The sequence below is a fragment of the Plectropomus leopardus genome, chromosome 23 (genome assembly GCF_008729295.1).
Source record: "Plectropomus leopardus isolate mb chromosome 23, YSFRI_Pleo_2.0, whole genome shotgun sequence".
Classification (NCBI taxonomy): Eukaryota; Metazoa; Chordata; class Actinopteri; order Perciformes; family Serranidae; genus Plectropomus; species Plectropomus leopardus.
In genome coordinates, this window is record NC_056485.1 from 7,295,938 (window position 1) to 7,323,846 (window position 27,909).

The 27,909-nt window shown below is 37.6% G+C and overlaps 2 protein-coding genes and 1 long non-coding RNA gene across 3 annotated transcripts; all 3 read right to left on the reverse strand.

The window, feature by feature from the left end:
• Positions 1-607: 607 nt before the first annotated feature.
• On the reverse strand, positions 608-4,448 carry LOC121962261 (E3 ubiquitin-protein ligase TRIM39-like). The gene is made up of 8 exons (XM_042512490.1): positions 4,343-4,448; positions 3,228-3,800; positions 3,031-3,126; positions 2,418-2,651; positions 2,144-2,291; positions 1,994-2,020; positions 1,384-1,529; positions 608-1,292 (listed from the first exon to the last, which is right to left on the reverse strand). Exons 2-8 carry the CDS (start codon positions 3,795-3,797, stop codon positions 870-872), a joined length of 1,644 nt encoding a protein of 547 aa, XP_042368424.1. The 5' UTR covers positions 3,798-3,800; positions 4,343-4,448; the 3' UTR covers positions 608-869.
• Positions 4,449-5,667: 1,219 nt separating this feature from the next.
• On the reverse strand, positions 5,668-6,319 carry LOC121961793. Its single transcript, XR_006107081.1, has 3 exons — positions 6,277-6,319; positions 5,880-5,959; positions 5,668-5,777 (listed from the first exon to the last, which is right to left on the reverse strand). It is a non-coding gene; the product is annotated as an uncharacterized LOC121961793 (long non-coding RNA).
• A 292-nt stretch (positions 6,320-6,611) lies between these two features.
• Positions 6,612-26,672, reverse strand: LOC121962408 (receptor-type tyrosine-protein phosphatase eta-like). Its single transcript, XM_042512664.1, is given in 21 exon segments — positions 6,612-6,619; positions 6,691-6,948; positions 7,749-7,806; positions 7,809-8,008; positions 8,319-8,576; positions 9,027-9,284; positions 9,525-9,782; positions 10,235-10,274; positions 10,409-10,491; positions 11,439-11,696; positions 11,938-12,195; positions 12,644-12,901; positions 13,140-13,394; positions 13,689-13,946; positions 14,726-14,983; positions 15,909-16,150; positions 16,915-17,014; positions 18,057-18,189; positions 22,386-22,466; positions 24,549-24,677; positions 26,664-26,672. Coding segments are annotated over 21 exon segments (3,660 nt in total).
• Positions 26,673-27,909: the final 1,237 nt, after the last annotated feature.

Genomic DNA, 27,909 nt, shown 5'->3' on the forward strand with positions numbered 1-27,909 from the left:
GGCAGTTCCTAAATGTATTATCTGTTTTAAGGACAACATTGTTGCACAATAAATGATAAATAGTGGAAATCCTCTCTTACAATAACAGACATCAACATTTAAAAACTATACTAACAAAGATTTGACTTACCTTTGTTTGTTGGCCATCCAAATAGGTTTTACCTTTAGTAAAGACATGTGTGTTCTTGCTTCAGTCTTGTGTTCGGTATAACGCATGTGTGTCTCCGCCCTGTGCTTGGATGATATCAGTTTTAATCCCTCTTCATCCCTTACACCGTCTTTCTTTCCCAAGCGCTCTCTTTACAGATATGTTTCCTAATTCCTGTATTCTTTCAGATATTCACATCAGTATTTAATGATTACATGCATCATTTTGTGCTTGTGTGCATGCATTCAGTGAAATTCCTTTCAGTGCTGTGTGTGTATACAGCGCTCAAATGTGTATATCATGTTTCCCCACAAGACTCAATCCTGAAGTCTGCTTCAATGCTCCATATGCCTTGAAGCTAATCTCATCCCTGTGCTAATCTGATTAGCAACCCTTAGGCTGTTCAATCTAAAACGTGGTCTGAAGTCAGTTTTATGGTTAGCCTTTAATGTCTGGGGATGGGTATTATTGGAATGAGGCAGGTCTAAGATCAGTGCACAAGGTGTTACTTTTTAAGAGCGCACACGTGAAGGGAAGAAGAAAAAGGAGGAGAGGTAAGCAGGTAACAGATATAACAGTTTATAGAAGGAGGAGGTATCAGAAACAATATATGATCCATGTGCAACAGTGATGAATGAAACATGAATTGTCTGATCAAAAAGTTTCTGTATCAACAGAGAGAGCAGTTTTATGCTGTTTAAAATAAAATACACATTCCACATCATATTGTGATGTCATCTAAATCCACGTCTCCACTAACAGGGCGGATGCTAAGTGGTGATTTGTTGCTGCCGTTGTCACACATATCTGGGTTAAAAAATGGAAACATGGCCTCGGTGAACTGAAATTGTGTAAAGGAATAAATGTGTGACTTGACTTCTGCGTCATAGAATGCCACTGTCCCTTCCTCGTAATCCAAAAACACCCCAACAACCTGCGGCCTCTGAGAGAGACACAGCAGCTTTGCCTGTCCTGCACATGCGTGGTACTCACTGCCCTTCCTCAAACAAACAGTCCAATAACCATCCTCTGGACTCAGTGTCACCACGCCCTTCCTGTTGACCGTCTGTCGAGCCACACCCAAGTCCCACGCTGTTTTGTCTACCACTTCGACCTCCCAGTAGTGCCTCCCTGTGGTGAAACCCTGGGTAGCAAGAGTGGCTCAGGTCAATGTTTATCTCTCAGAGCGAAGCAGGAAGACAAAACATCCCTACAGACATACAAACTGTATTTACCATGGTGGCGAGGACACATGGTGCCGTGTCAAAACGCTCTGGTATGTCCTCCTGGTTCTGTTCAACATCTCCATCCCAGATCTGTCTCCGATCCTCAGATAGGACCAGCCAAGGGTTGGCTGTCCTGGGGTCCAGACGAACATCAGCTGGTATGCAGACATAGTTGATAAGGAATTTCATTTTCCCCTTTTTCCTGAGATTAATTTCTTATTTTCATTTGTTTCCATCAATTTTTTTTAGTGTTACAAATGCAGGTAATGTCCAGTTGTACACCAGTAGTATCTGTAAACATCCTGTGGCTTACATTGTTATGATAAAAAAATACGCAATAGATTAATAAAGTGAGAATTATTTGTACTTGCAGACCCAAACCTGTTCAGGTTTAATTGTAAATAATACATCAGATTTCCAGTCAGTTTTTTTAATTTTTTTTTATTTTTAATGTTATTCCCTCATTTTTGTCTAGTCACTGGTACAGTATTTAACCCTATGAAACCTGGTCCAACATCAGTTTTCTTGTGCTGTGTTCAGATGCCTCTCAAGAGCTATTTAAACCTTTGAAACTTGAGCAAATTGGTTTTGTTGACAGTATTTTACGGTTCAACTGTACCTGCATACTGCTGCATCTTCTCATGCTCTGTAAGTTAATAAGAACATATGATCGAAAATAAAATAAACGCTTATGTACATGACATGTAAGAGGATATTTTGTCATAGAATGTAGTGATGTGATTGACTATAAATCTTTTTAGAGGCTGACCTTGAATGGAAAGTTTTTCCAATGCTGATTGAAGCTGCTGTTCAATGTTGGCCACTGCTCTCCTTAAAGTCCCCAAACATGTGTCTGAATGGACAATGATTTCAGCGCAGGCTTTGAGCGATGGAGGAGAACTCAAAGCTGGAAACCTCTGACACAAATATGTCAAATAAGTGAGAGACAGCTTTAAAGCAGAGAACAGAGGAGGCCAGACATGTGACTGTAGGACTGTATGACTATCAAATATCAAATATCTTAATGTGAGACGACTCCTGACCTGCAGAAGATGGAGGTGGTCCTCAGTGTGAGAAAGCTGCTCCATCTCACTCCTCCTCCTCTCCAGTTCAGTGATTTCCAGCTCCAGCTCTGTGATGAGCCTCTCCGCCCTCTGCTCTGCTGCTGCCTGCTTCCTCTGGATCACCTCCACCAGCTCCACCTGATTTCTCTCCAAAGAACGAACCAGAGCGGAGAGGACCTCTGTGCTTTCAGCTATGTCCCTTTTTGAGTTTTCCTGCAGACATTGGAAAAAAAGTGCATTGTTTAAATCTCCCTTCCCCTCAAATATGTGCTTTACTTATTGATACTTCACCTGGATGTGTAAGCACTAATGTAACGAGATACAAATAGACTCTAGGCAGAATTATGATATATTCATATCTATTTTTAGATGGTTTGGGACTATTATTGGAGTAGTATGAATACTTTTTCTGCTATGTGCACTCATACCTTCTACTCATTTTTAGATTTAAATTTTGCTTGTGTGAAAAGATGCATGTGTTTAGCCTCTTTTCTTACATTCTTATACATTAAGCTGTTTTAACTGCTGTCACAATGGTCCTATTACCAAACAGGAAACATCAAAATAATTCAATGATTTTATTTAAACTCACTTTGCTGAGCTCCACAGAATGTTTGATCTCCTCCACTTTCTGCAGTCTGTCCTGGATCATCTGCTGAACATCAGCCTCAATCCTTTTCATCTGAGCCTGAACATCAGAGCAGGAATAAAAAAAACAGAACTCAATCAATGGCTGCTAATGTATTTGATGGGATGATGGCACAATGATGAGGGGGTCTGAGACCTCACCTTCTTCTGCTGACTCTCTCGCTCCACTGGGACAGTGTCGTGACAGCGGTGGTCAGTCTCAGTGCACAGCACACACACACACCTCTGGTCACTCCTACAGAACAGCTCCAGGAGCCTTTGGTGCCTTTTACACATCCGGCTCTCCAGCGTTGCCACAGGTTCGATCAGCTTGTGGATCTTCAAGGTAGCGACTCTCAGGTGTGGCTCCAGGTGACTCTCGCAATATGAGGTCAGACACACAAGGCAGGACTTCAGGGCCTTTGTTTGCTTTCCCACACACACATCGCAATATATACATTTTCCAGCTATTGACATCACTCCATTATGCTTTCTTGCTCGGATCTGCTCTGACATTTCCTTGGCAAAGGAGTTTTCACAAAGCTCTGGGCGGCCTTCAAAGACTGTCTGACATTTGGGACAGCTGATGACAAGGCCGTTGTCCCAGCGTGATGTGATGCAGGTGAAGCAGAAGCTGTGACCACATGGGATGGAGACGGGCTCAGAGAAAACCTCTTCACAGATGCAACACTGAAACTGCACCTCTGACAGGAGAACGCTGGGGGAGGCCATGATCTATGAAATACAGAAAGACCATTGTTAACTGAATATGAACAAGAAATTAATCATTTACATTCAGAGAGACAGATGAAATGTGGTTTAGTAACAATGTTGATCACCTAAAAATTAAAGACATCTATAAAACATATTGGCCACAGAGTTTTTTAGAGCTGTTGTCTTGTCTTTGTTGCAGGCATTATGAACTCCTGAACTTCTTTATCATTAACTTTGAAGTATTCAAAGCTGCACACTGGCCAAAGTTCAGCTGCACATGACTCAGCCTCTCTCTCACTCTCTACGCTTAGCTTGAAACACGGATTGAATACACCCATTACAATCCCCAAAATAACAGGTATCATCCTGCAAATATTCTCATGTACCACACTCTAATACTACACACTACACCGCAGAATACTGGCTTGACTGGCTTGTTCGATTCCATCAAACCTGCCTGGCACCAGACAAAGCAGAAACATCACTGAAACATCTTATGTCTTGAAAGTCTTGGTAATCAAAATACTAACATGTTATCATTTGGTCTTTGGTCTTGGTCTTACCTTTTTGTTGAATGTGCAATGTGGCCTCTGAGGTAGCAAAGGCAAACACTGGCAGTGTGGTGAAGCCAAAGTCCTCTTGGTTTCGCTGTTACCACTCCCTCTGGGACCTTTTTATCCTCCAGAGCTTTTCAACCCCACCGTTGTTCCAGGGTGGGAGGAGTAATGCCTAGATCAGGTGCCCTGCTGGGTTTGTATTCTTTCTTTCTTTGTATTGCCTTGTACAATAGTATTGTGTTTGTATTGTCTGTTTATTGGACTGAGCAACAAGGAAGTACATGAATAAAGCTCAGTCACACTCATCACTTCACTTTTCCTTGGCGTTTGGATCTCAAATGGACAGAAACAGATTATGTTTACCATGTTCTGTAATGTTCAAACTGATAGTATTTATTTTTATTTATTTATTTTTAATAAATATACACTCATTCTGAATTCGATGTTCCAAAAAATTTGGGACAGGGGCATGTTTACCACTGTTACATCACCTTTTCTTTTAACAACACTGATGTTGAAGTTTTGAGAATTCTGTCCTATTTTTACTTGATATATAAATTAGTCTTTTGTTGCCACTGTCCCACCTAGTTTTCGAGTGTTGAAGGCATCAAATACAGAATGATTGTATTTCACAAAAAAGTCCATCAGTTTGAACATTAAATATCCCTTTGTTTGTTTATCCACAAACAATCACAATACTTCACATTGACAGAAAACCCCCCAAACAAACACAGAATACCCAATGTCTTAGCAGAGATAAATGGACTATTGCAGAAACCATGGGAAGTAGATTTGTTTTGGGAGAGATCCCTGCTGTTGTCAGTGCAGGAAATTAAGTTGTATAAAGTTCTTTCAAAACCTCACATTAAAACAATAAAAATCCAGGATCAGGTGACCTCTAAACTGCACACACGAGTCCAAAATAATTGCACAACTCTTGAAATAGGTCTTGATGTTCAGTAAAATAGTGATGAAATAAGTAGTAGTTTAAAAATAATGTCAACAGTGGTGAAAGAGCTATCAAAAGTTCCTGGAAAAAAATCTTGAGAAAGAAAGAATTCCTGCATTTTTCTTTTTTGCTAAAGTTTTATAACCAGTGTATTCCAAAGTTTCACTTCAATTGGCACATGGCTCATTAGAAGTATAAAATGGTAAAGCTCTGATAAATTGTTTTGTGTTGTAACTGATAAAACGGTTTAATATGAAAATTGTTGTGTAGTACATACACTTCTGATAGAAATAATGTCATACTTGGAGGTATCTAAAAAGTCCTTCTCATAGCTGTTCAGCATAAAGACCATTTTGTAGACAAAGAAGTGCCATTTCTTCTTTTTCTTTTCCTAACTGTAAGATATTAAATTGGATTCTTGGCTTTGGTCTTTTTTAAAGATTGAACCTTCACGGACATCCCCACTGATGACAATCCATTTTGTATGAGGAGCTGAAAACGAATGAAAAAAATGTCATTAAGAACAAAATAATTTATTAATAATTTGAAATAACTGAATATAACATCCTGACGCTGGATAAATTCAGCTCTCACCTCCTTCAATGTATTCTCTATGTCCGATTTTGACAGATCAATAACTGACTGTAATCTGACGTTCATTCCAATAATATGAACTGTTGACAGAAATGCAAAAGATGTTACATAAAATAATACACATTGTGATAAAAACAGATAATGTATTTCATTAATATAGCTAAGTTTTTCGTAAATTTTAAGATTTTTAAATTAACCGCAATACTACTCTTACATCAGCTTGTACAATATAATAATATATAATATATATATATATATATATATATATATATATATATATATATATATATATATATATATATATATATAATATTCCTGTATGAGCAACTGTGGATCTTCATATATAATAAATAATGACAGACACAAATGACAAAATTACACAAATGCTTCCACTTACAAGGCCCTTTTGTTGTGGGAAGCAGAGTCATCCGATTTTGGCAAGATGTGTTGTTTACATGGAAAGAAATATGAAAAAGAATTGATATTTTGTTAAAGATAACTACAATGGCTGCTGGTCAGTATTATTAACAGCTGAGGTACCTCCCCATATTGGAAAGTGAAAACAAATTACATTTCACAATCACATTTTGTTCAGTTTAAGCTACTGCTGGATAAACTGATTTTGCTGATGTTACGTTACGGTCATTAGGTAGTAAGGTAGAAAATAATCTTGTAAACCAATAGTTTGCCAAAAAATCTTTCTGCAGTACACCAAACATTCAAAGTATAGTGTCATAAAACTATATGGTAATGAAAGAACAACAGTGTTATACTTGGTTAAAAAACAAGTTAATCAAGTGACATGTCTTACCAGTGACTGCAACAATATGTACTCCTCTGCTTCTGACGCTCTCGAACACAGAGAAGAGAGTGAAAGTGTATGTAGTTCGAGCAGTGAGAGATGAGGCTGTGTAAGTTACTGGTCCATCTTCATCTGGTGGAGTAATGTATATTTCTATACCATTATACTGGAGAAGAAAGCTGACATTGTTGTTCACTTTATTCCACTGCAGAGTGATACTGGTCTCATCTTGTCCTGCTGATCTGAAGTTTCCAGGTTTTGGAGGAGCTGAGACAGAAAAAGAACAGTGAGAAAACGTAATAACAACTCATAGCCACTAAAGTGTCCATGTCCTCTCTGGTAGTCTGGTAAAGATGGTTCATTTTGCATCCCCACCCGAAAATGAAAGATAGAACTCTGTGAATCCAATTATCACATTGTAGATCGGACCAGATATCTACTCAAAAACAAAATGACTATTTGAACTTAAAAAGGACTCTCAAATGTAATCTTTGTAAGAGAATACCAGTGCAGCTGCCAGAGGAAAATGTTGCATTGTACCAGAAGTCATATTTGCACATTTCAGACAGAAGGCATCAATATTAACATATTCAAAGTGACCTAATAAATGAGCTAACTCTCTGTCATCTGGAAGAGGAGGGTATAATGGTTAGGTCACCCAGGCAAATGCATGCCAAGCTGCAGACCAACTGTTGTTTTTTAGTGTGTCACTGTTGCATTTCCAGGGGCTTTCTAACCACCAAATGTTGTTTTTATTTTTTTTTAGCTACCTTTCCCTGCATGTCAGTTATGCCGCAATGTAAAACATATGCTTTTCAGGTACTGATATCAATAAAATTCAAACCAAGATTGGGCTAACAAAAGAGGGTATTTTAGGACAACACATGATATTTTCCTGACCAAAACCTGGTGGTTTTTGTGTCTACACCTAACCAGACATCAACTACAGTATTGTTAAAATGATAGTTTCTATTTACCACATATATGTGGTTTGCAGAAATGCACAATGCCAACATTTATTCCAGATACAGATTCAGAGTAATTATTCAAGAAGTCAAGTATCTTACCAGTGACTGCAGTAATGTTTACTCCACTGCTTCTGATGTTCTCAAACACAGAGAAGAGAGAGTGAACGCATATGTAGTTCCAGCAGTGAGAGATGAGACTGCGTAAGCTACTGGTCCACCTCCATCTGGTGCAGGTATGAATATTTCTGTACCGTTAAACTGGAGAATAAAGTCGGCAATGTTGTTCACTTGATTCCACTGCAGAGTGATACTGGTCTCATTTTGTCCTGCTGATCTGAAGATTTCTGCATTTGGGGGAGCTGAGAAAGCAAATAAGCAGTGAGAAAATTTATTTAAAATTGACTTCCATTCAAAGTGTTGATTTCTAACTAAAGTGTTAAAAATAGTCTATCTTGAAACCAGATATGTGTCCAAATTAAAACGACTAATCTTAAAGCAGACTAAAATATGATCTTCCTGGGTAAATAAAACATTTGGCTGTGTAGGAGAATACATAAACTTTAATTTAGATGCAGATTTGGTGAGTGAATATTATAACCATCAAAAATATTCTGGTGTTACAGTCATGCTGAGTTACTAAGCTGCAAAGTAATAATATCAGTGTCTTACCAGTGACTGTGGTAATGTTTAGTCCACTGCTTCTGACGTTCTCAAACACAGAGAAGAGAGTGAATGTGTATTTAGTTCCAGCAGTGAGAGATGAGACTGTGTAAGCTACTGGTCCATCTCCATCTGGTGCAGTGATATTTATCGCTGTTCCATCAAACTCTAGAGTAAAGTTGACATTGTTGTTCACTTTATTCCACTGCAGAGTGATACTGGTCTCACTTTGTCCTGCTGATCTGAAACTTTCTGCATTTAGAGGAGCTGAGAAAGCAAATGAACAGTGAGAAAATTTAAGTACAGTTGACTGCCAGTAAAAGTGCCAATTTCCCATTTAAGTGTTAAAGAAGGTCCACCCTGCATCGACATCAAAATCAGTTTTCACGATGAAAAAAATTAAAGTGTAAAATGTTTTTGTGTTCAAAAGAATTCTGTTTGCGAATATAATCATCACATTTCATAGAGGACTCAAACCCGATTAAATAGCACTTGAGACCAGATATATACTCAAAAATAAAATGACTGTTGAATCTTAAAGGACACTAAAATTTTATCTTCCTGGGTACATATATCATTAAATGTGTAAGACAATAAAACCAAATTAAAGCAGGAGGTTGATTCAGTGAGTGAAAATTCTGCCAATTGAATATATTGTGGTGTTACAGTCGTGCTGTGTTACTACACTGCAAAGTAATAAAGTCCCCAGGATCTTACCAGTGACTGCAGTGATGTTTCGTCCACTGCTTCTGACGTTCTCAAACACAGAGAAGAGGGTGAATGTGTATTTAGTTCCAGGAGTGAGAGGTGAGAATGACTGAATTATTAGTCCGTCTCCATCTGATGCTGTGAAGTATATATCTGATCCATTAAAGTGGAGAATAAAGCTGACAATGTGGTTCACTCGATTCCACTGCAGAGTGATACTGGTCTCATCTTGTCCTGATAATCTGAAACTTTCTGCATTTGGAGGAGCTGAGACACAAAAGAGAATTGAGTTTTAATATTTTTTAGCATAAAACTGCCTGTCAAAAATAAAGCATTGAGAATATTTAAATAAAGGGCCGTTGGGAAAATTGCAAGAGTTTCATTTGGCCATTAAAGAAGGTCCATTTTGCACCCCAACATTAAAATGAATTTTTACTATGTGAGACAGAAAAGTGCAACAGTTGTGCTGAGTTACTAAGCTGCAAAGTGATGAAGTCAGTGTCTTACCAGTGACTGCAGTAATGTTTAGTCCACTGCTTCTGATGTCCTCAAACACAGAGAAGAGAGTGAATGTGTATTTAGTTCCAGCAGTGAGAGATGAGACTGCGTAAGCTACTGGTCCACCTCCATCTGGTGCAGGTATGAATATTTCTGTACCATTAAACTGGAGAGTAAAGTTGACATTGTTGTTTACTTGATTCCACTGCAGAGTGATACTGGTCTCACTTTGTCCTGCTGATCTGAAGCTTTCTGCATTTAGAGGAGCTGAGAAAGCAAATGAACAGTGAGAAAATTTAAGTACAGTTGACTGCCAGTAAAAGTGCCAATTTCCCATTTAAGTGTTAAAGAAGTCCATCCTGCATTGACATCAAAATCAGTTTTCACGATGAAAAAAATTAAAGTGCAAAATGTTTTTGTGTGTTCAAAAGAATTCTGTTTGCGAATATAATCATCACATTTCATAGAGGACTCAAACCCGATTAAATAGCACTTGAGACCATATATATATACTCAAAAATAAAATGACTGTTGAATCTTAAAGGACACTAAAATTTTATCTTCCTGGGTACATATATCATTAAATGTGTAAGACAATAAACCAAATTAAAGCAGGAGGTTGATTCAGTGAGTGAAAATTCTGCCAATTGAATATATTGTGGTGTTACAGTCGTGCTGTGTTACTACACTGCAAAGTAATAAAGTCCCCAGGATCTTACCAGTGACTGCAGTGATGTTTCGTCCACTGCTTTTGACGTTCTCAAACACAGAGAAGAGGGTGAATGTGTATTTAGTTCCAGAGTGAGAGGTGAGAATGACTGAATTATTAGTCCGTCTCCATCTGATGCTGTGAAGTATATATCTGATCCATTAAAGTGGAGAATAAAGCTGACAATGTGGTTCACTCGATTCCACTGCAGAGTGATACTGGTCTCATCTTGTCCTGATAATCTGAAACTTTCTGCATTTGGAGGAGCTGAGACACAAAAGAGAATTGAGTTTTAATATTTTTTAGCATAAAACTGCCTGTCAAAAATAAAGCATTGAGAATATTTAAATAAAGGGCCGTGGGAAAATTGCAAGAGTTTCATCTGGCCATTAAAGAAGGTCCATTTTGCACCCCAACATTAAAATGAATTTTTACTATGTGAGACAGAAAAGTGCAACAGTTGTGCTGAGTTACTAAGCTGCAAAGTGATGAAGTCAGTGTCTTACCAGTGACTGCAGTAATGTTTAGTCCACTGCTTCTGATGTCCTCAAACACAGAGAAGAGAGTGAATGTGTATTTAGTTCCAGCAGTGAGAGATGAGACTGCGTAAGCTACTGGTCCACCTCCATCTGGTGCAGGTATGAATATTTCTGTACCATTAAACTGGAGAGTAAAGTTGACATTGTTGTTTACTTGATTCCACTGCAGAGTGATACTGGTCTCACTTTGTCCTGCTGATCTGAAGCTTTCTGCATTTAGAGGAGCTGAGAAAGCAAATGAACAGTGAGAAAATTTAAGTACAGTTGACTGCCAGTAAAAGTGCCAATTTCCCATTTAAGTGTAAAAAGAAGGTCCATCCTGCATTGACATCAAAATCAGTTTTCACGATGAAAAAAATTAAAGTGCAAAATGTTTTTGTGTTCAAAAGAATTCTGTTTGCGAATATAATCATCACATTTCATAGAGGACTCAAACCCGATTAAATAGCACTTGAGACCAGATATATACTCAAAAATAAAATGACTGTTGAATCTTAAAGGACACTAAAATTTTATCTTCCTGGGTACATATATCATTAAATGTGTAAGACAATAAACCAAATTAAAGCAGGAGGTTGATTCAGTGAGTGAAAATTCTGCCAATTGAATATATTGTGGTGTTACAGTCGTGCTGTGTTACTACACTGCAAAGTAATAAAGTCCCCAGGATCTTACCAGTGACTGCAGTGATGTTTCGTCCACTGCTTTTGACGTTCTCAAACACAGAGAAGAGGGTGAATGTGTATTTAGTTCCAGGAGTGAGAGGTGAGAATGACTGAATTATTAGTCCGTCTCCATCTGATGCTGTGAAGTATATATCTGATCCATTAAAGTGGAGAATAAAGCTGACAATGTGGTTCACTCGATTCCACTGCAGAGTGATACTGGTCTCATCTTGTCCTGATAATCTGAAACTTTCTGCATTTGGAGGAGCTGAGACACAAAAAGAGAATTGAGTTTTAATATTTTTTAGCATAAAACTGCCTGTCAAAAATAAAGCATTGAGAATATTTAAATAAAGGGCCGTTGGGAAAATTGCAAGAGTTTCATTTGGCCATTAAAGAAGGTCCATTTTGCACCCCAACATTAAAATGAATTTTTACTATGTGAGACAGAAAAGTGCAACAGTTGTGCTGAGTTACTAAGCTGCAAAGTGATGAAGTCAGTGTCTTACCAGTGACTGCAGTAATGTTTAGTCCACTGCTTCTGATGTCCTCAAACACAGAGAAGAGAGTGAATGTGTATTTAGTTCCAGCAGTGAGAGATGAGACTGCGTAAGCTACTGGTCCACCTCCATCTGGTGCAGGTATGAATATTTCTGTACCATTAAACTGGAGAGTAAAGTTGACATTGTTGTTTACTTGATTCCACTGCAGAGTGATACTGGTCTCACTTTGTCCTGCTGATCTGAAGCTTTCTGCATTTAGAGGAGCTGAGAAAGCAAATGAACAGTGAGAAAATTTAAGTACAGTTGACTGCCAGTAAAAGTGCCAATTTCCCATTTAAGTGTTAAAGAAGGTCCATCCTGCATTGACATCAAAATCAGTTTTCACGATGAAAAAATTAAAGTGCAAAATGTTTTTGTGTTCAAAAGAATTCTGTTTGCGAATATAATCATCACATTTCATAGAGGACTCAAACCCGATTAAATAGCACTTGAGACCAGATATATACTCAAAAATAAAATGACTGTTGAATCTTAAAGGACACTAAAATTTTATCTTCCTGGGTACATATATCATTAAATGTGTAAGACAATAAACCAAATTAAAGCAGGAGGTTGATTCAGTGAGTGAAAATTCTGCCAATTGAATATATTGTGGTGTTACAGTCGTGCTGTGTTACTACACTGCAAAGTAATAAAGTCCCCAGGATCTTACCAGTGACTGCAGTGATGTTTCGTCCACTGCTTCTGACGTTCTCAAACACAGAGAAGAGGGTGAATGTGTATTTAGTTCCAGGAGTGAGAGGTGAGAATGACTGAATTATTAGTCCGTCTCCATCTGATGCTGTGAAGTATATATCTGATCCATTAAAGTGGAGAATAAAGTTGACAATGTGGTTCACTCGATTCCACTGCAGAGTGATACTGGTCTCATCTTGTCCTGATAATCTGAAACTTTCTGCATTTGGAGGAGCTGAGACACAAAAGAGAATTAAGTTTTAATATTTTTTAGCATAAAACCGCCTGTCAAAAATTACGCATTGAATATTTAAATAAAGGACCGTTGGGAAAATTGCAAGAGTTTCATCTGGCCATTAAAGAAGGTCCATTTTGCACCCCAACATTAAAATGAATTTTTACTATGTGAGACAGGAAAGCGCAACAGTTGTGCTGAGTTACTAAGCTGCAAAGTGATGAAGTCAGTGTCTTACCAGTGACTGCAGTAATGTTTAGTCCACTGCTTCTGATGTCCTCAAACACAGAGAAGAGAGTTAATGTGTATTTAGTTCCAGCAGTGAGAGATGAGACTTTGTGGGTAACTGGTCCATCTCCATCTGGTGCAGTGATGAATACTTCTGTACCATTAAACTGGAGAATAAAGCTGATGTTGTCCACTTGATTCCACTGCAGAGTGATACTGGTCTCATCCTGTCCTGCTGATCTGAAGCTTTCTGCATTTACAGGAGCTGAGACACAAAAGATAAGTTTTAAGACTTTTTAAAATAAAACTGCCAGTCAAAAACAGGGAAGCTGAGATGACAATGAAGCAGTGAGAATAATTAGTAATAAAGGACTGTCAGAAAAATGGCAAATGTTCCATCAGGCTGTTTTAAATGACCATGAAAATGCAGCACGTGTTGTGCACAAGTTCATGTAGTGAATATTACAGACAGCAAGTACTGATTTTACACCTGAGCACTGATAAGAAAATGATGGTTCTTTGAAGATATGTCTTACCAGTAACAGCCCCAGGATCTTACCAGTGACTGCAGTGATGTTTCGTCCACTGCTTCTGACGTTCTCAAACACAGAGAAGAGCGTGAAAGTGTATTTAGTTCCAGCAGTGAGAGATGAGACTGCTTGGGTTACTGGTCCACTTCCATCTGGTGCAGGGATGAATATTTCTGTACCATTAAACTGGAGAATAAAGTTGACATTGTTGTTCACTTTATTCCACTGCAGAGTGATACTGGTCTCATCTTGTCCTGCTGATCTGAAGCTTTCTGCATTTGGAGGAGCTGAGACAGAGAAAGAGCAGTGCGAACAGTATTTCAGAAATGATTGCCGCCGGTAAATGTTACAATGTCTCGTGTGGCTGTTAAAGATGCTACATCTTGCATCCCCACATAAATAAAAGCTTGCTCAGTGCAAGAGACAATACAAGCCAAACAGTTCTTCATATTTCTAAAAATGCTTTTCTGGATCCAGATCTCACGTTGTCCTGTATAGTTATATGCAATACACTTTATCTGACAACAGAGATGTACTCTACAATGAATGAAGAATCGCATTGTCAGAGGAGTGGACTCATCTTGTCCTTCTGATCGGAAGATTTTTCCGTTTGGAGGCGCTGAGAAGGAAAAGGAGCAGTGAAAAAAAAATTAATAACGGACTGCCAGTAAAACTGCAAATGTTCCCTCTAGCTGTTTAAGGTGGTCCATTTTGCATCCCCACATGAATAAAAACTTGCTGTCAGTAAGAGACAAAACAAGTCAAAAAATTCTTTGCATTACTAATGATGTTTTTTCTGGATCCAGATGTCACATTTTATAGCCATACCTATCACATTTTGACAACAGAAATGAACTCAGCAGGTGATGAATAATCTTGTCAGATGAGTTTTAAAGATTATCATTCAGGATTTAAAAAGAGTTTCACTGTTTGGGCCAAAATAGTGTTGAGTTAAATAAGCTTCAGTGCACCCAGCATCTACATCTTAGTTTTCCACTGGTGCAATTACATGCAGATGAAGACAAGCTGAAGAGACACTGCACACAAATATAGTGACATATCTTACCAGTAACTGCACTAATGTTTACTCCACTGCTTCTGATGTTGTCAATCACAGAGAAGAGAGTGAATGTGTATTTAGTTCCAGCAGTGAGAGATGAGACTGAGTGAGTTACTGGTCCATGTCCATCTGGTGCAGGGATGAATATCTCTGTACCATTAAACTGGAGAATAAAGCTGATGTTGTTGTTCACTTTATTCCACTGAAGAGTGATAGTAGTCTCATCCTGTCCTACTGATCTGAAGCTTTCTGCATTGGGTGGAACTGTGAAAAAAAGTACAACTTATAAGACAGAAATCTGTATGTCTGTATAGACTATTCCAAATCATACAGTAACTTCTAACCAGAAGTCACAAAACACAAAAACATTTAGAATTTACTCAAGTTAGCACGACATCACACGTTCCACATCACTAAAAATATTACTTTGCCATTTCCATGGCACTATTGTAACAGGAGCAAAATACGGAAGGCAAGAAAACTGCTTTAAAATGGATCATTGTGTTATTACTTGTGACTTATACAGCGGGCTTAGTTGAGATTAATAGTTGGAAGAGAATGAGAAGAATGAGTTTTGTTATTTTATAAGCCAATTATCTAACAAATGCTCACAGTAGTCCTCATCTTGCATCCATTCTTGTAATGTTTATAGCATTGATATCTTGAGTAAGACATGTCAAAGGCTGAGCTAAAATATTTGACTTGCAAACTCTGTATAATTGTTAAAGCAACTGGGGACAAGTAACAGTTCAGATGGATGAGAATCCTTATATGATGACAGAGGTTTCATTTCCCTCTAAACAAAATACAGCTGTCATTTTGAAGTTTAACGGCCAGTTAATTGTGTAAACTTTAAACACAAAGATGACAATAACCAACATAAACCAACATGTTCTGAACAGACTCTTTCATAATGACAAAAAGTGACATTTGCATTTTGGAACATAAAACAGCAAACTTAACCATAAACCATACTCAGTCCAGCACAAAGCATGATGGGAAATGTGTGCGTCGCTACAATACTTAAATGGGCAAAGTGATTGTGACTGCTGTTAAAATGATTTTGAAAGGCTAAACACCATCAAAAATAGATATATATATATATGTGTGTATGTGTGTGTGTGTGTGTATGGTATAGTGCCTTAATCCAACAATGAACCTATAGTATGTGAGCAGAAATATGCATTACTTGTTTTGTAACAGATGAATGGGAGGCTGATGAAGCAGTCATCATCTGACCACCTCCCAGAGTGGTTGAACGCTGTGGTGACACATCCCCCTGCTCTTGAGTCTGGCTGCCCAGCGGCCCAGTATCGAAACTGTGAGAAGCTCCTATCAGACCACAGCTTTTCACGGTGCAGACCAATCCACAAAAAGCTACCAGCCATGCTCATACCTCTGATGATTTCACTCTCTGCATCATTCCGTACGCTAGAGAGAAACAGCATATATGATCACAATTCAAGAGGTACAACATTACATTACAAAAAAAGTTCACTGCAATGCATTGTTTGCAAATATAATATGCTGCCTTATGTGATAAATTGAGGATAATTAAGGATTCGCTAAACTACATTTAGCTAAAACTACTTAGACTGTATGCCTCACAGTCATAAAATTAAGGATAAAAAATATATAACTTCCTGGAAAAGTAACAGCAAATAATAACAAAAGAACAGTTGCAGGAAGAAAGGGATTAAAAGTAAACTAAGGACAAGATAAAACAACATGACAGATATCAACAGAAAAAAATAAGCTATTAAAAAAATTTATGGGATTTTAATCACATATCACAATAATAAATAAGCCTGATTTCATAAACACAACAGATCAAAACTAAAAGGTCCAGTGTGTAGGATTTAGGGGAATCTATTGGCAGAAGTGGTATATAAAATTCATAACTATGTTTTCATTAGTGTATAATTACCTGAAAAGAAGAGTAGTGGTATTTTTGGTTACCTTAGAATGAGCCATTTATATCTACACACTGAGTGAGTTATACAGTGTACCAGAATGGATAAATTAAACACTGGCTTGAGATGAAGCCATTCGTGTTTTTTTGCTGGCACACGGTAAAAGTTTAAGTTCTGCAACCTCACTGCTAGATACCACTAAAGCCTACAGGATAGACCTTTAAGTAGTTGGTTCAGTGCAGATGCTCAATGTCCTGGGATCTTCATTAAAGCATACAGTACCTGGCTAGATCGACATAATTCTCCCTGCAGAAGCTCTGAGCTACTTTCCAACTGTGAGTTGTGTTGATCACAACAAAGGACGGTTCGCCATTTACTGTACCTGGAAATATAGGGATGAAGATAAGTTATAAACAACATTGTGACAAACTCAACACTAAGTATGGATTCAGTACAATTACAAATTGCTTATGTCACCTCTGCATAACAAATACATAAAAGTGGCGAGATGTTTCTGGCAATATGATGTAGAGAATCTATTTGGGCCTTTCTTCATATATTCCTATGCACTAAGAATACTCACCGTTGTAGCACACAAAGCGAAGTCGCTGGGAGCACTCAATTACTCCCCAGGTGCCAGAGAATGAGAAAACCTGCACACATTGCTGTTCTGCTCTGATATTGACAGGCGAGCCCTCATGCCAATTTCTAAATTCTGTCTCTCCTTCGCTGTAGAAGCTACTGTTACTCAGGGACCATCTCCAGCTGCTTACCAAATCATGGTTAAGACCTATCCAAGCCTTGCCTGTTGAAAAAAAAAAAATCAATATTTAAAAACAACAACAACAACAACAACAACAACAACAACAACCTGTAATTAACAAATATTTTCAAATGTTAATTATGTAAAAAGTAGATCCAACCAGGTAATCTGAGTGGTCATCTTTCTTTCAATGAATATCATTTGTTGTGCTGTTAGATTGCTGCGAGAGCGCCCTGTTAGTACAGGTGTGCACCTCCCTTGTGTGCAGTAAGTTGGAGAGCAGACAGTTTTGTGACCACAATGACAATGTTGTTTTTAAACAACAACATGTTGTTTTTTTTCCAGTGATTAGTCAGACCCCATGTACTTCTCTGAAAAACAGAGATAACATTAGCCAAAAGTGTTTATTTCTTATTCTGTTTTTCATTTTGTTGGTAACTGTTGTTTAACGGCAATATTACACTGAACTACTGCCATTACTGCCACTTCAGTGATGCATATGGACCCGGGTGCTTGGTGCCAATGCACACACATAAATACATATATACACACATACGTATACAGTGTGTTTACTATGTGTGTAAACAATACTGCAATTTTATTATATGCTTGCGCAAATAAAGTTCTTCAGAAGTATATGATTTCAGTATTGAGAGCTTGCCTGTGTAGTTTGATGTGGTGCTCAGAATGGCACTGATGTCAGCAGTGTCTTCTGCGGTGGCCAGGTCAGTGTAGACCTGTCTGCAGTAGCTCTGGGCTTCAGTCCAGTTCAGCGGCGTGCTCACAAAGTGGTACTGACGAGTTTGGGCAGAGGCAACACTGACCAGTGCTCCTAAAACAAAGCATATTATTTCACTAATTGCTTTTTTAAATACAGTATGTAGACTGTTTTTTGACAGTGAATGTAGAGAGCGATTATGCTTCAGGTGGGTTCAACATTACTGCAGGGTTTTACAGAGCTCCTTCCTCATTGATGAGATTTTTCACTAACTCTTAATCTGCAAGCAGTTTGACAGGAGTTGTAAAGAGCACTTTATAAGGAGTTGGTATGTTTTTCTCAATGTTCATACAGTGATAATTATAAAATAATTTAATTAGAGGCTGATTTTTGTTGCTTTTTTATTTGTTTTATGCTTTCATTAATTCGCTTACTCTCACATTTTTATTAATGTCTTTTCTTTGGTTCCATTTTTAGCGGCAATGGACTTATTACAATCCCGTAATTGCACTTTGTATTTTGTTTTTATGTTTGTAAAGTGCTATATAAATAAACTTTATTATCATCAATGTACATTTATACCTGTCTAAGTTACTCTGTTATTTCTAGTTTAATATTTATACACTGTGAAAAAATAACCCTCTCTGCCCAACATACAGGATAGACAAACCATGCAGGATGGAAACACATGGAAAAAAATGAATGCTTCACTGAACCTGAAGGAAACAGCCATGCTGGACTTAATGACTTAACAATTTGTCAGTCACCTCGAGTCAGATCAACTTTCAGTCTGTCTCACCAGAGGAGTGTTCACTGTTCATCACTGACATGAAAAAAGAAGATCCAGTTCAACTACAAGGTGAGAGTGAGTGTAAATAATGACCTGACAATGCGCTAGACTCCATTGAGGAGGCTATCTGCTCACTGATCTGTTCTTTGACCTCTGTACCATCATCTACATTAATGACTGTTGTTTGGTGCTGTCTGCAGTTGCTCAATGCCCTCCCAGATCGTCTGTTTGTCTGTTTTGTACACACAACATATATAGCCTGTATGCCCGTCCTGGGAAAAGGGACCTCTATTTGATTGCTCTTTTAGTTTATTAATTTTATTTTCGAAGAGAATTTTTAAAATACAAATCAAGGGTCTGATGACAGTGAGTGTCGATTGCTATACAGACTGTAAAACCCCTGAAGGCATATTTATGATTTTTGATATCTGGCTATAAAATTGACTTTACTGGAAAATGAGCCAAAATCCAGTAACCCCTTAAGAAACATTTTCTGTACTCAGAATTTCTATCTCAAAAAACCTTACATCTATTATACAAATTAAGTGATGAGTTAACAAACATCAAACAGTTGTCATCATTTTATGCATTTTCTGTCTTATAGGTTGCCCACTTTGTCTCAGTTTCACCCAATGCAGATATATCTATGTGCAGTACTTACTGAAGACTGCTGAAGTAAGAATTATTACTTTACAAAGACAATAAAATCAGAATAATCAAACAAGAGGCACAAACCTGTGAGCACACAGACGATCAGCCCATAATCCATAAGTCAAACCTTTGAAAAACGCATCAGAAGAGATACATAGTTAATTATTTACCTCTAAAATGTGGAAACAAACTTCCTTCATCTCATCACAATAGATACATGTGGAAACAAGATGCACAATAAATTTCCCTGCAGAATATGGAGCAGTTATTGACTCTACTCACCATTTCCTTTTGAACCTCTTCCAACATAAAATACAGGACTTCCCTGCTCTGTGTACTGTGTCTGCTGCTTGCACAGAAGCTAAGTACTTGTCTGAAGTTCAGTGCTCAGCTGCTATAACAAAGACAACCTTTGGGGAGGAAGCAGGAAGTAAAACTAAACCAGACAATTTACTCTTTTCACTGTTCTGGCCATACCCATCCTCTTTGTGCTCATCCTCCCGTCTCATGCTCCACAGAACACTGTCTTTTGTCTTGTACAATAACTGATCTCATGGATAAAGGTATTCACACTGAACCTCATTTATGTCAGTGGTTGACCTATATTTTCTGTATTTTGAGCATACTCTGTTACTTTTAATGAGCATTTTCATTGGAAAATTAACACATCAACACTTTTTGAATTAAACCCATCACATTTTTCTAAAGAAGAATGCTATATTGAATCATACATTGTGTTGATTCATTTTGCACATTTGTTATGCTTTTTGGACTAAATACAATAAGAAAATAACTTTCATTCTGATATGTTGTTACATTCAATTATTTTACAGTTGTCCCACCATCAGTCTCCCCCTAAATGAATAAAAGTGACTAACTTTAAACCTGATATGAGTCTTACAGAACTCAGTTTAGCACAATTTCCTGCTTCCCTAAACCCAATTTGGTCTGAAATGGTTAAAATGACTTTTGGATGCAATGATTAACCTGCCGTTCACCTCCCTCCTGATGTTAAGAGTGTTACACTTAGAGGAAGCGATTGCCCACACATGTCATGGGATTTCCCCCTGTCCCTCCATCACACTGCAAACAGGACCAAATGGAGGCTTTGTGAAAACAACACTACATTAATTTTAGGAGCAGCTCTGTAATGGAATCTCTATTTTTGTATTTTCACAGTTTAATGATATTGTCTTTATTCTGTGTGAGACAGAGTCACTATGACTGTACAGTATACACTTTCAGTTTTAACGCATACTCATATTTTTGTGGTTTTAGTAGCGCTTCATAATGTGATGGGACATACTGTTTATAGCATTATCTGTAACTGTGAATCTATCTTTACAATATAACCTCTACATTAAACTGTACCCACTAAGGCAACTGCATGAAAAGTATAGAAAACCAGAGTTAAGTATTTCAGTCTCTTAACTGTCAATAACACAATACTGAATGAGTGAGGTGAAATAAAATGCAGTAAAGAAAATGTGATACTAACATACAGCGCTGTGCTGTTTCTGTGACACTCTACTGCCTCCTGTGGTTAGGACTGGAACTACAGTTTTTCCAGTACATTAGCTTTTTTGGTTTTAAGGTGATTTTTATAGCACCACTGCTTCTGACAATGTGAGAACTATAAAGCGGCAGGCAAGAGGTCGAGATCAGCCAGATCCGGTTTTTCTAAAGCTTGAGGGGCTTCAACATCATGTCCATCAGGTTAACAAACCACTCTGCATCCCAGTGTTGTCTTAATGATTTATCTGCTGCACCCTTCTGCAGAGTATGAACGCAGAACTAAAGTCCTGAATTATTTTGTTTCGATCAAAATGAGACGTTCCTCTCAGTGGTCCTGTCTGATTTCTAAAGCTTGGAAACTTGGCAAACTAGACTGAATAATTAACGAGAGGGGATACAGTACATATCATTCATGTTCTCCACTAATTTGTGTTTATTCGGTCTAACACATGGAGTTTCATAGTCTGCCTTGTGAGCCTGCTTGGGCTGGGCAGGATGCCAGTTACTACATTAATATCAGAATACAGCCCCCCCCCCCCCCCCATCTGAAAATTGAATCCATCTAAATGCTGTTATACAGTATTCTAGCACTATTTAATTGTATTTTTTTCCATTATAATGTTGTGATGGTCAATTTGAGAATTTTTCAGCTGTTAGCTTAAAGTCATTTGACAATATGTACAATTACAGTTAGAAGCATTCCAGCAGTATAATGAGGGGAAATCTAAGTGTATCTTTGTAAATCGATGATTACAAAACTAAAAAATCTTCTGTGTTTGAAGTTACAGTGAGGCGTGAGGTCTTCAGGTTTAGATTTCAGTTTAAGGCAAAGATTAGGTCAATAAACATATTTTTAGGATATAGTTTAGCTAGTTTATCCTAAAAGTGAGGAGATGACCCAATGCGAGCAGACTAGACCATGAATCAGGCTCACAACACTCTGGATATAATGCATTGTTACCAGGTAAAATACGAAGTTTTTAGGGAGGCCCTTGTTTTGATGTGTTTTCTTTCTGTGCCCTTTTGTTTATGGCTGATTATTATACCATGTTTAGCAGTTATAATTGTGTATATATGCCATTAACATAACCAGCTATTAAGCATAAATAAAACATTGTAGAATTCTGAGTGTCACTAAACATGTGACAAAAAGGCAAACGTATGTTCATATACACCACACCCTGTTTCTGTGTCAGGTAAACATTCTGTACCTTCACATCGGGGAAATGACCCAGTTATACCACATTCTTCTATTAAGTAGAAGAATGTGGTGTCTTGAAAGCAACTGTCATGGCAATAACTTGTGGGATGCATACCTTCATGCCTTTAATCCTATTCACACATAGATGATTGTTGATCTTGAAGAAGGCCAAAATGTCATCTGAATCTGATATGATCTGAAAAGACAAATGCACATGCAACAACTGTTTCCTGCTTCCATACTTTCTGTACACAACTTTAGGGCTTACATGCTCTGAAGTCACCACTTGAAGGGAGCAAACAGGTTTATGTAGCAGAAAGCAAATATTCAAAAAGGTCAGTGAACTCAACCACCACTTCACTGGTTTTTCTTCATGGTATAAATGGATGCAGAACTTTCTTGAACTTCCACATAGTAAACTAGGCAATGTAAACATAGTAACGATAATACAATAGTGTACGATAACTCACTCTTGGCTCTCCTCATACCTCAAGTGCAATTGATTGTCATCGTCTCTGCTTCATCCTGCAAGAGTATTTGTGAAAACCTGCCCCTATTTTTGGCTGTTTCACTGACCAGGGGTCTCATTTATAAAACAGTGCTTTAGGATTTATAAATGACAAAAGCCAAAGATGGTGTGTGCCAAAAATATTGAATTTATAAAAGCGTATGTACAACTGCCAGTGCACAGTTTCCTTTCATAAATCCCAAATCAACTTGGAGTTGTCCGCACATGGATCAGCCTTATATCTTTATGCCCATATTCAACCATAAAGCACCACATGAATCTTGATGTATAGATATGAGCTCGCTGATCAATGTCTCTTTGCGGTGAATAAGGCCAACAACAGAGGGTCACCACAGTTTATAGCAATCAGACTGATTGTTCCTCACTTCTCCAACATGATCATGATAATCAGTGGTATTTCTCACCCTGACATATAATTTTAAGATTAAAGTTTGGTAGGTGAACAAAATGTATTTATTTATTTAAGTTTGTTATGGTGATCTTGGCCTGCAGATTAGGACTCAAAATACGGATATAGAGTGTGATGAATGTGCAAGAGCTGTCACTTACTTTATTTCCAAACTTAATTTACTGTGTCAGTCCATACGTGCAGGTGGTAAAGATGCATATAAGGTGACTGAAGAAAGAAGAGTGTGTGTGCAAATTGTTGGGGGATGTGATGATGAGACGATGCTGATGAAATACTGATTTGAAATATTGATGGAGTTTCATGTTGGCTTAGAATTTTTTTACAATAGAGGTGCTTATGGAAAACTATGGCTCACACAAGTAGCATGTGATATATGTAATAAGTGAAACTGAATGTGAGAGACATCACTATATGTACAATGACTCCTATCACATTTAATTTCTACAATCTGGCATTGATTCATCACTTCACCATCTCAGCCGCCAATTTTCCCCTGTGTCCACAATGTCCATACACATTGGTCAGAGATTCTGCATAGGTGTGGACATTCTCCAGTCAAGTTTGATTTTATAGATCACAATTTTTGTATGGGAAGTGGTGCACGCTTCTTTCAAGTCTTGATTTGTTCGCATGCACATGGTTACAAATGAGACCCCTGGTTTCCATTCTGCTATCAGGTCACCCTATGATGTGGCACTCATGTAATTTATTTATATTCTAGCATGGGGTGCTCAGAGTCAGATTCATACAGTACTCTAATAATTCACAATGATACCAAAGAAAATGAACAGGTGTTAGACACACATTCAATGGTAAATGTAATTATTAAGCTACAAACACATTCCACATACATGTATAACAAATCAGTAACCACCTCACTGAACAATAGTCTGTAAGAGCAACAAGCCACCAGGCTTCCTAGTGTTGTCTTGATGGGACTCGCTAAAATACATGGCATTTAACCTAGATGGGCGTGGCTTTGCAGGAAGTAGCAATGCACACCTAAGCGAGCTCTGTGACCATCTGAGCCTGTGCTCTGAGTGCAGAGTATAAAAACCTAAATTGAATTATGACTGGTTTGATTCAATTGAGAAGTTGGCAATTTTATTTCTAAAGCTTAGTAAATGAAAAAAAACAGTATCTATGAGGTCTCCTGCAAGTTTAAATTGGGGGTTTGGGCAAAGTTTAATGAGAAACAACTTTTTAGGATATGGTTTTGCTAGATCATCCAAAAAGTGATGAGCCAGCCCAATGCGAGCCAGCAAGACTGTGCACAACACTCTGTGTGATGTCCCTTTTTGTGATGTGTTTTCCACTTCCCCTGTCTGTTCTGTACTCACCCTGTTTGTGTTGTTGGCAAGGCTGCTGGAGCCCTTTTCCTCAGAGAGCAAGCTGGCCTGTGACAGCATGGACTTATGCTTCATGTGGGCCAACTTCTCCTGCAGCTTAGCTACACTGGCTAGAAGCTGCTGACACACACAAGAATAGACACACACAAGGATAGGATAAAGATAGATGGACACATGAAAGCCAAAACGGTAGATGAGAAGGCCAAAAGCAGAGCAAGGTACACCAGTCAAACAAATCCCATAGTAGATCTCAGTAAAATGAATGAATGGCAGCACCTAATTATAATAAGGGAATAAATACATATTTTGGGGTTGAGTTCTCTGCATTAAATAGCAGTAGGAGCACAGAACAAGTTCTGTAGATTACTTATTTTAGGGACACAAAAGCAATTCATATAAAAGTGGCACTGTTTACTGTAAGAGCTATTCGGGAACTTTATAAAATCAATTCAAATACTGATACCGAGGATCTTTCCCATTAAATTCATAAAGGATTACTGGAGAAATACAAAATCAGGACCATACACAAAAAGCATCCAGGCATGTCCTCTACTGAACTAATGCTAATGATACCAGGTTTCTAGTTGATGTAATGTTTTGTTATAAACCATTGGTACACTGTATTTTGCATTTGTCATTGTGTTTGCATGCCATCTACAAACATGCTATATGGTTCAAATAAAAGGTTGTAGAAATCTCAATAACAGTGTCTCTAATCATGTAACAAAAAAGTAAACATATGTTCATATACAGTACATCCTGCTTATGTTTCAGGTAAACATTATGTACCTTTCCATTAGGGAAATACCCAGTTACACCACATTCTTGGTGGTATTACAAGGTAACTTACAGGATGCATTACTTCATATCTTGAATGCTATTCATACATAAATGATTGTTGATCTTGAAAAACTCATATGAATAAAGGACAAATGCATATAGAGCCAGAGTGTGTGACGCTTGTTTCCTTCTTTCATACATACATACATACATGATCTGCCTAAATGCTCATCACGTCATGACTTGGAGGCAGAAAAACAGGTTTATGTAGTTTATGTAGCATAAGGTAAACCGTTTAGTCTGCTTGAAAGTCAGTGAGCTCAATCACCATTTTTCTGGTTTGAGTTTTCATCTTTATAAAGTAAGTGAATGCAAAAGTTTGGTGACTGTGGGATAATTCACTGTAGGCTCTTGTGAGAACCTAAGTACATTTCATTATTAACATTTCTGCCCTGCCCCGAGCACTGGCATACGACAGAATCAGTAAACTACCACAGCCCTTATAAGCCAAACATTCGGGGTAAAAACATAATTAAATCACTTTAACATTAATTTATTGTGTGTAAATAATGTTTTATATCTAACATTTTTTTCGGTCTGCTTTTAAGTATTATGTTGTACAAATCCTAACCAGATACAAACTGTAGGCAGCGTCCAGCATAATATCATTGTAATCCAGTGCATAGATTAAAATACATTTTCAAGCTAATTTTGTGTTTTCATGAAAATTTGCACCTTTTATTTATGGATTCTTTGACCAAGTCTCCACTGTGAGGAATGATCTCTTATCAGGTCACCCTCTGATGTGGCATCGGTGTAATTTATTTTAATTCCACCAAGGGGTGCTCAGAGTCAGATTTATACAGTAGCCTAATAATTCACAATGATACCACAGTAAACATAAAAAGGTGTTATACACATATTTAAGGGTAAATATAATTGTTAGGCTTCAAAGACATTACACACACATGTATAACAAATCAGTACTAATGTAAATAAACAAGTGTTTCAGTGTAATATATTACAAATGGCAGACAGTGATACAGCACATTAGCCAAATAATCCAGTAAGAAACATAGTTTTGCACCTTTAAACCTGATAGATTATGAAACTGTAAAGAACCAAAGTATTTTGCATATAGTAGTATTTTTTAAGCATCCAAAGCACAAATCTAGATCAATTAAGCCATCCCATTCGCACATTCCCTACATCTCAAAAATCACCAAATAATTCAAATATTACAAATGAGGCTGTAATGAAATGGTCATTGAAAGTGATTAAAAAAGCTAATCACTCACTTGCACCCACAAACACAAAAACACACACCTTGCTCATCTTGCTTACAGGAGGACAGTGCGCATGTGCGGACTGGAGACTGGAGGCACATGCTGCCTTCAGGGCCACCGGAATAAAACAAATTATGAGAAAAAACGCTGAAACGACAAACAGAAATGTAAGTGAGTAAGTCGGCGATTTTATTACATGGGGGAAATGAGACAGTTGCACCAGTGAAAAAATCATCAAGATGTTGCATTTTTTCATACACTTTTTAAGCACAGAGCCGATTATAGCTCGTCACATTTACTCCATGAATGAACTATATGGATGACTGTGCGATATTGGATTTATGTTGAACGTGTATGTATAACGCTGTTGTTTGTTTTTGTTGAAAAAAAAAAAAAGACAAAATATTTTTTATCTTTTTTTTATTTCTTTACAAAACTATATTGTAATTTCTTAATGAAAAGAGTATTTAATGTAACCTTGCTACACTAAAAGGGAGCTTACTAGTTGCAGAAATAAACCTACTTAAGTTGCACCCTAACGCTACTTCACAGTACTAAACAAGTTAGCAAATAAGCTAAGCTAGCTCTAAGTTAGCATTAACTTAGCGTCGACGTTAGCTTACATTTACTTATGAGACATGAAGCTCAACACCAAAATAGTTCTTTAGGAGTTTGTAAAGCCTTAGACTCACATTTCTCAGCCTCAAACAGAACTTCAGCAGTATTGGACTTTGACATTGACATGAGTTAACTTCCACCAGGGTTGTGTCCATCTGCCTGTTTTTGGCCAAAATAGAAAAACACAGGTGTAACTGATTGATACCGGCTGTGTTCCATTACGTGTAGGAATAACCCAAACAAGTGAGGCAGCCCACACAATACCAAGGTCCTGACAGCAAGGCACCTAAATGGAACACGGCCGTTATTTATTAACGTCACTAAACACACCTATGCTTTCTTTTTATGGTCAAATGTCTGAAAATTGTCTATTGCCCTGCATTTTTCTTTCTTATTGTTTTTTTTATATGCACATGAAATTAATGAATATGTATTGAATATCACAAATCAAAGGACAAAGCAGTAATTGCACTTATTTGTTTTGCGATTTAGACTATTAGCCAATTAAGGTTCTGCCCTATTTAGACAGCTTACTCAATTTAATTGTGAAGCCTTATTTTTTATATTATTGCTATTATACTGTTGTCTCTTTATTTCAGCATAAGCCTATTCTATTTGTTTTGATGGCACCAATGCTAGTTAGTTATACAAATTAAGTTAGGGGACTG

Excerpts from the sequence above, each read along its gene's own strand:
- LOC121962261 (XM_042512490.1), bottom strand. The coding sequence starts at position 3,797 with ATGGCCTCCCCCAGCGTTCTCCTGTCAGAGGTGCAGTTTCAGTGTTGC. Across the intron at positions 2,021-2,143 it reads GGAAAAACTTTCCATTCAAG|AGCATGAGAAGATGCAGCAG; the intron begins GTCAGCCTCTAA and ends ATTAACTTACAG. Across the intron at positions 1,530-1,993 it reads GAAGATGCAGCAGTATGCAG|CTGATGTTCGTCTGGACCCC; the intron begins GTACAGTTGAAC and ends TCTGCATACCAG.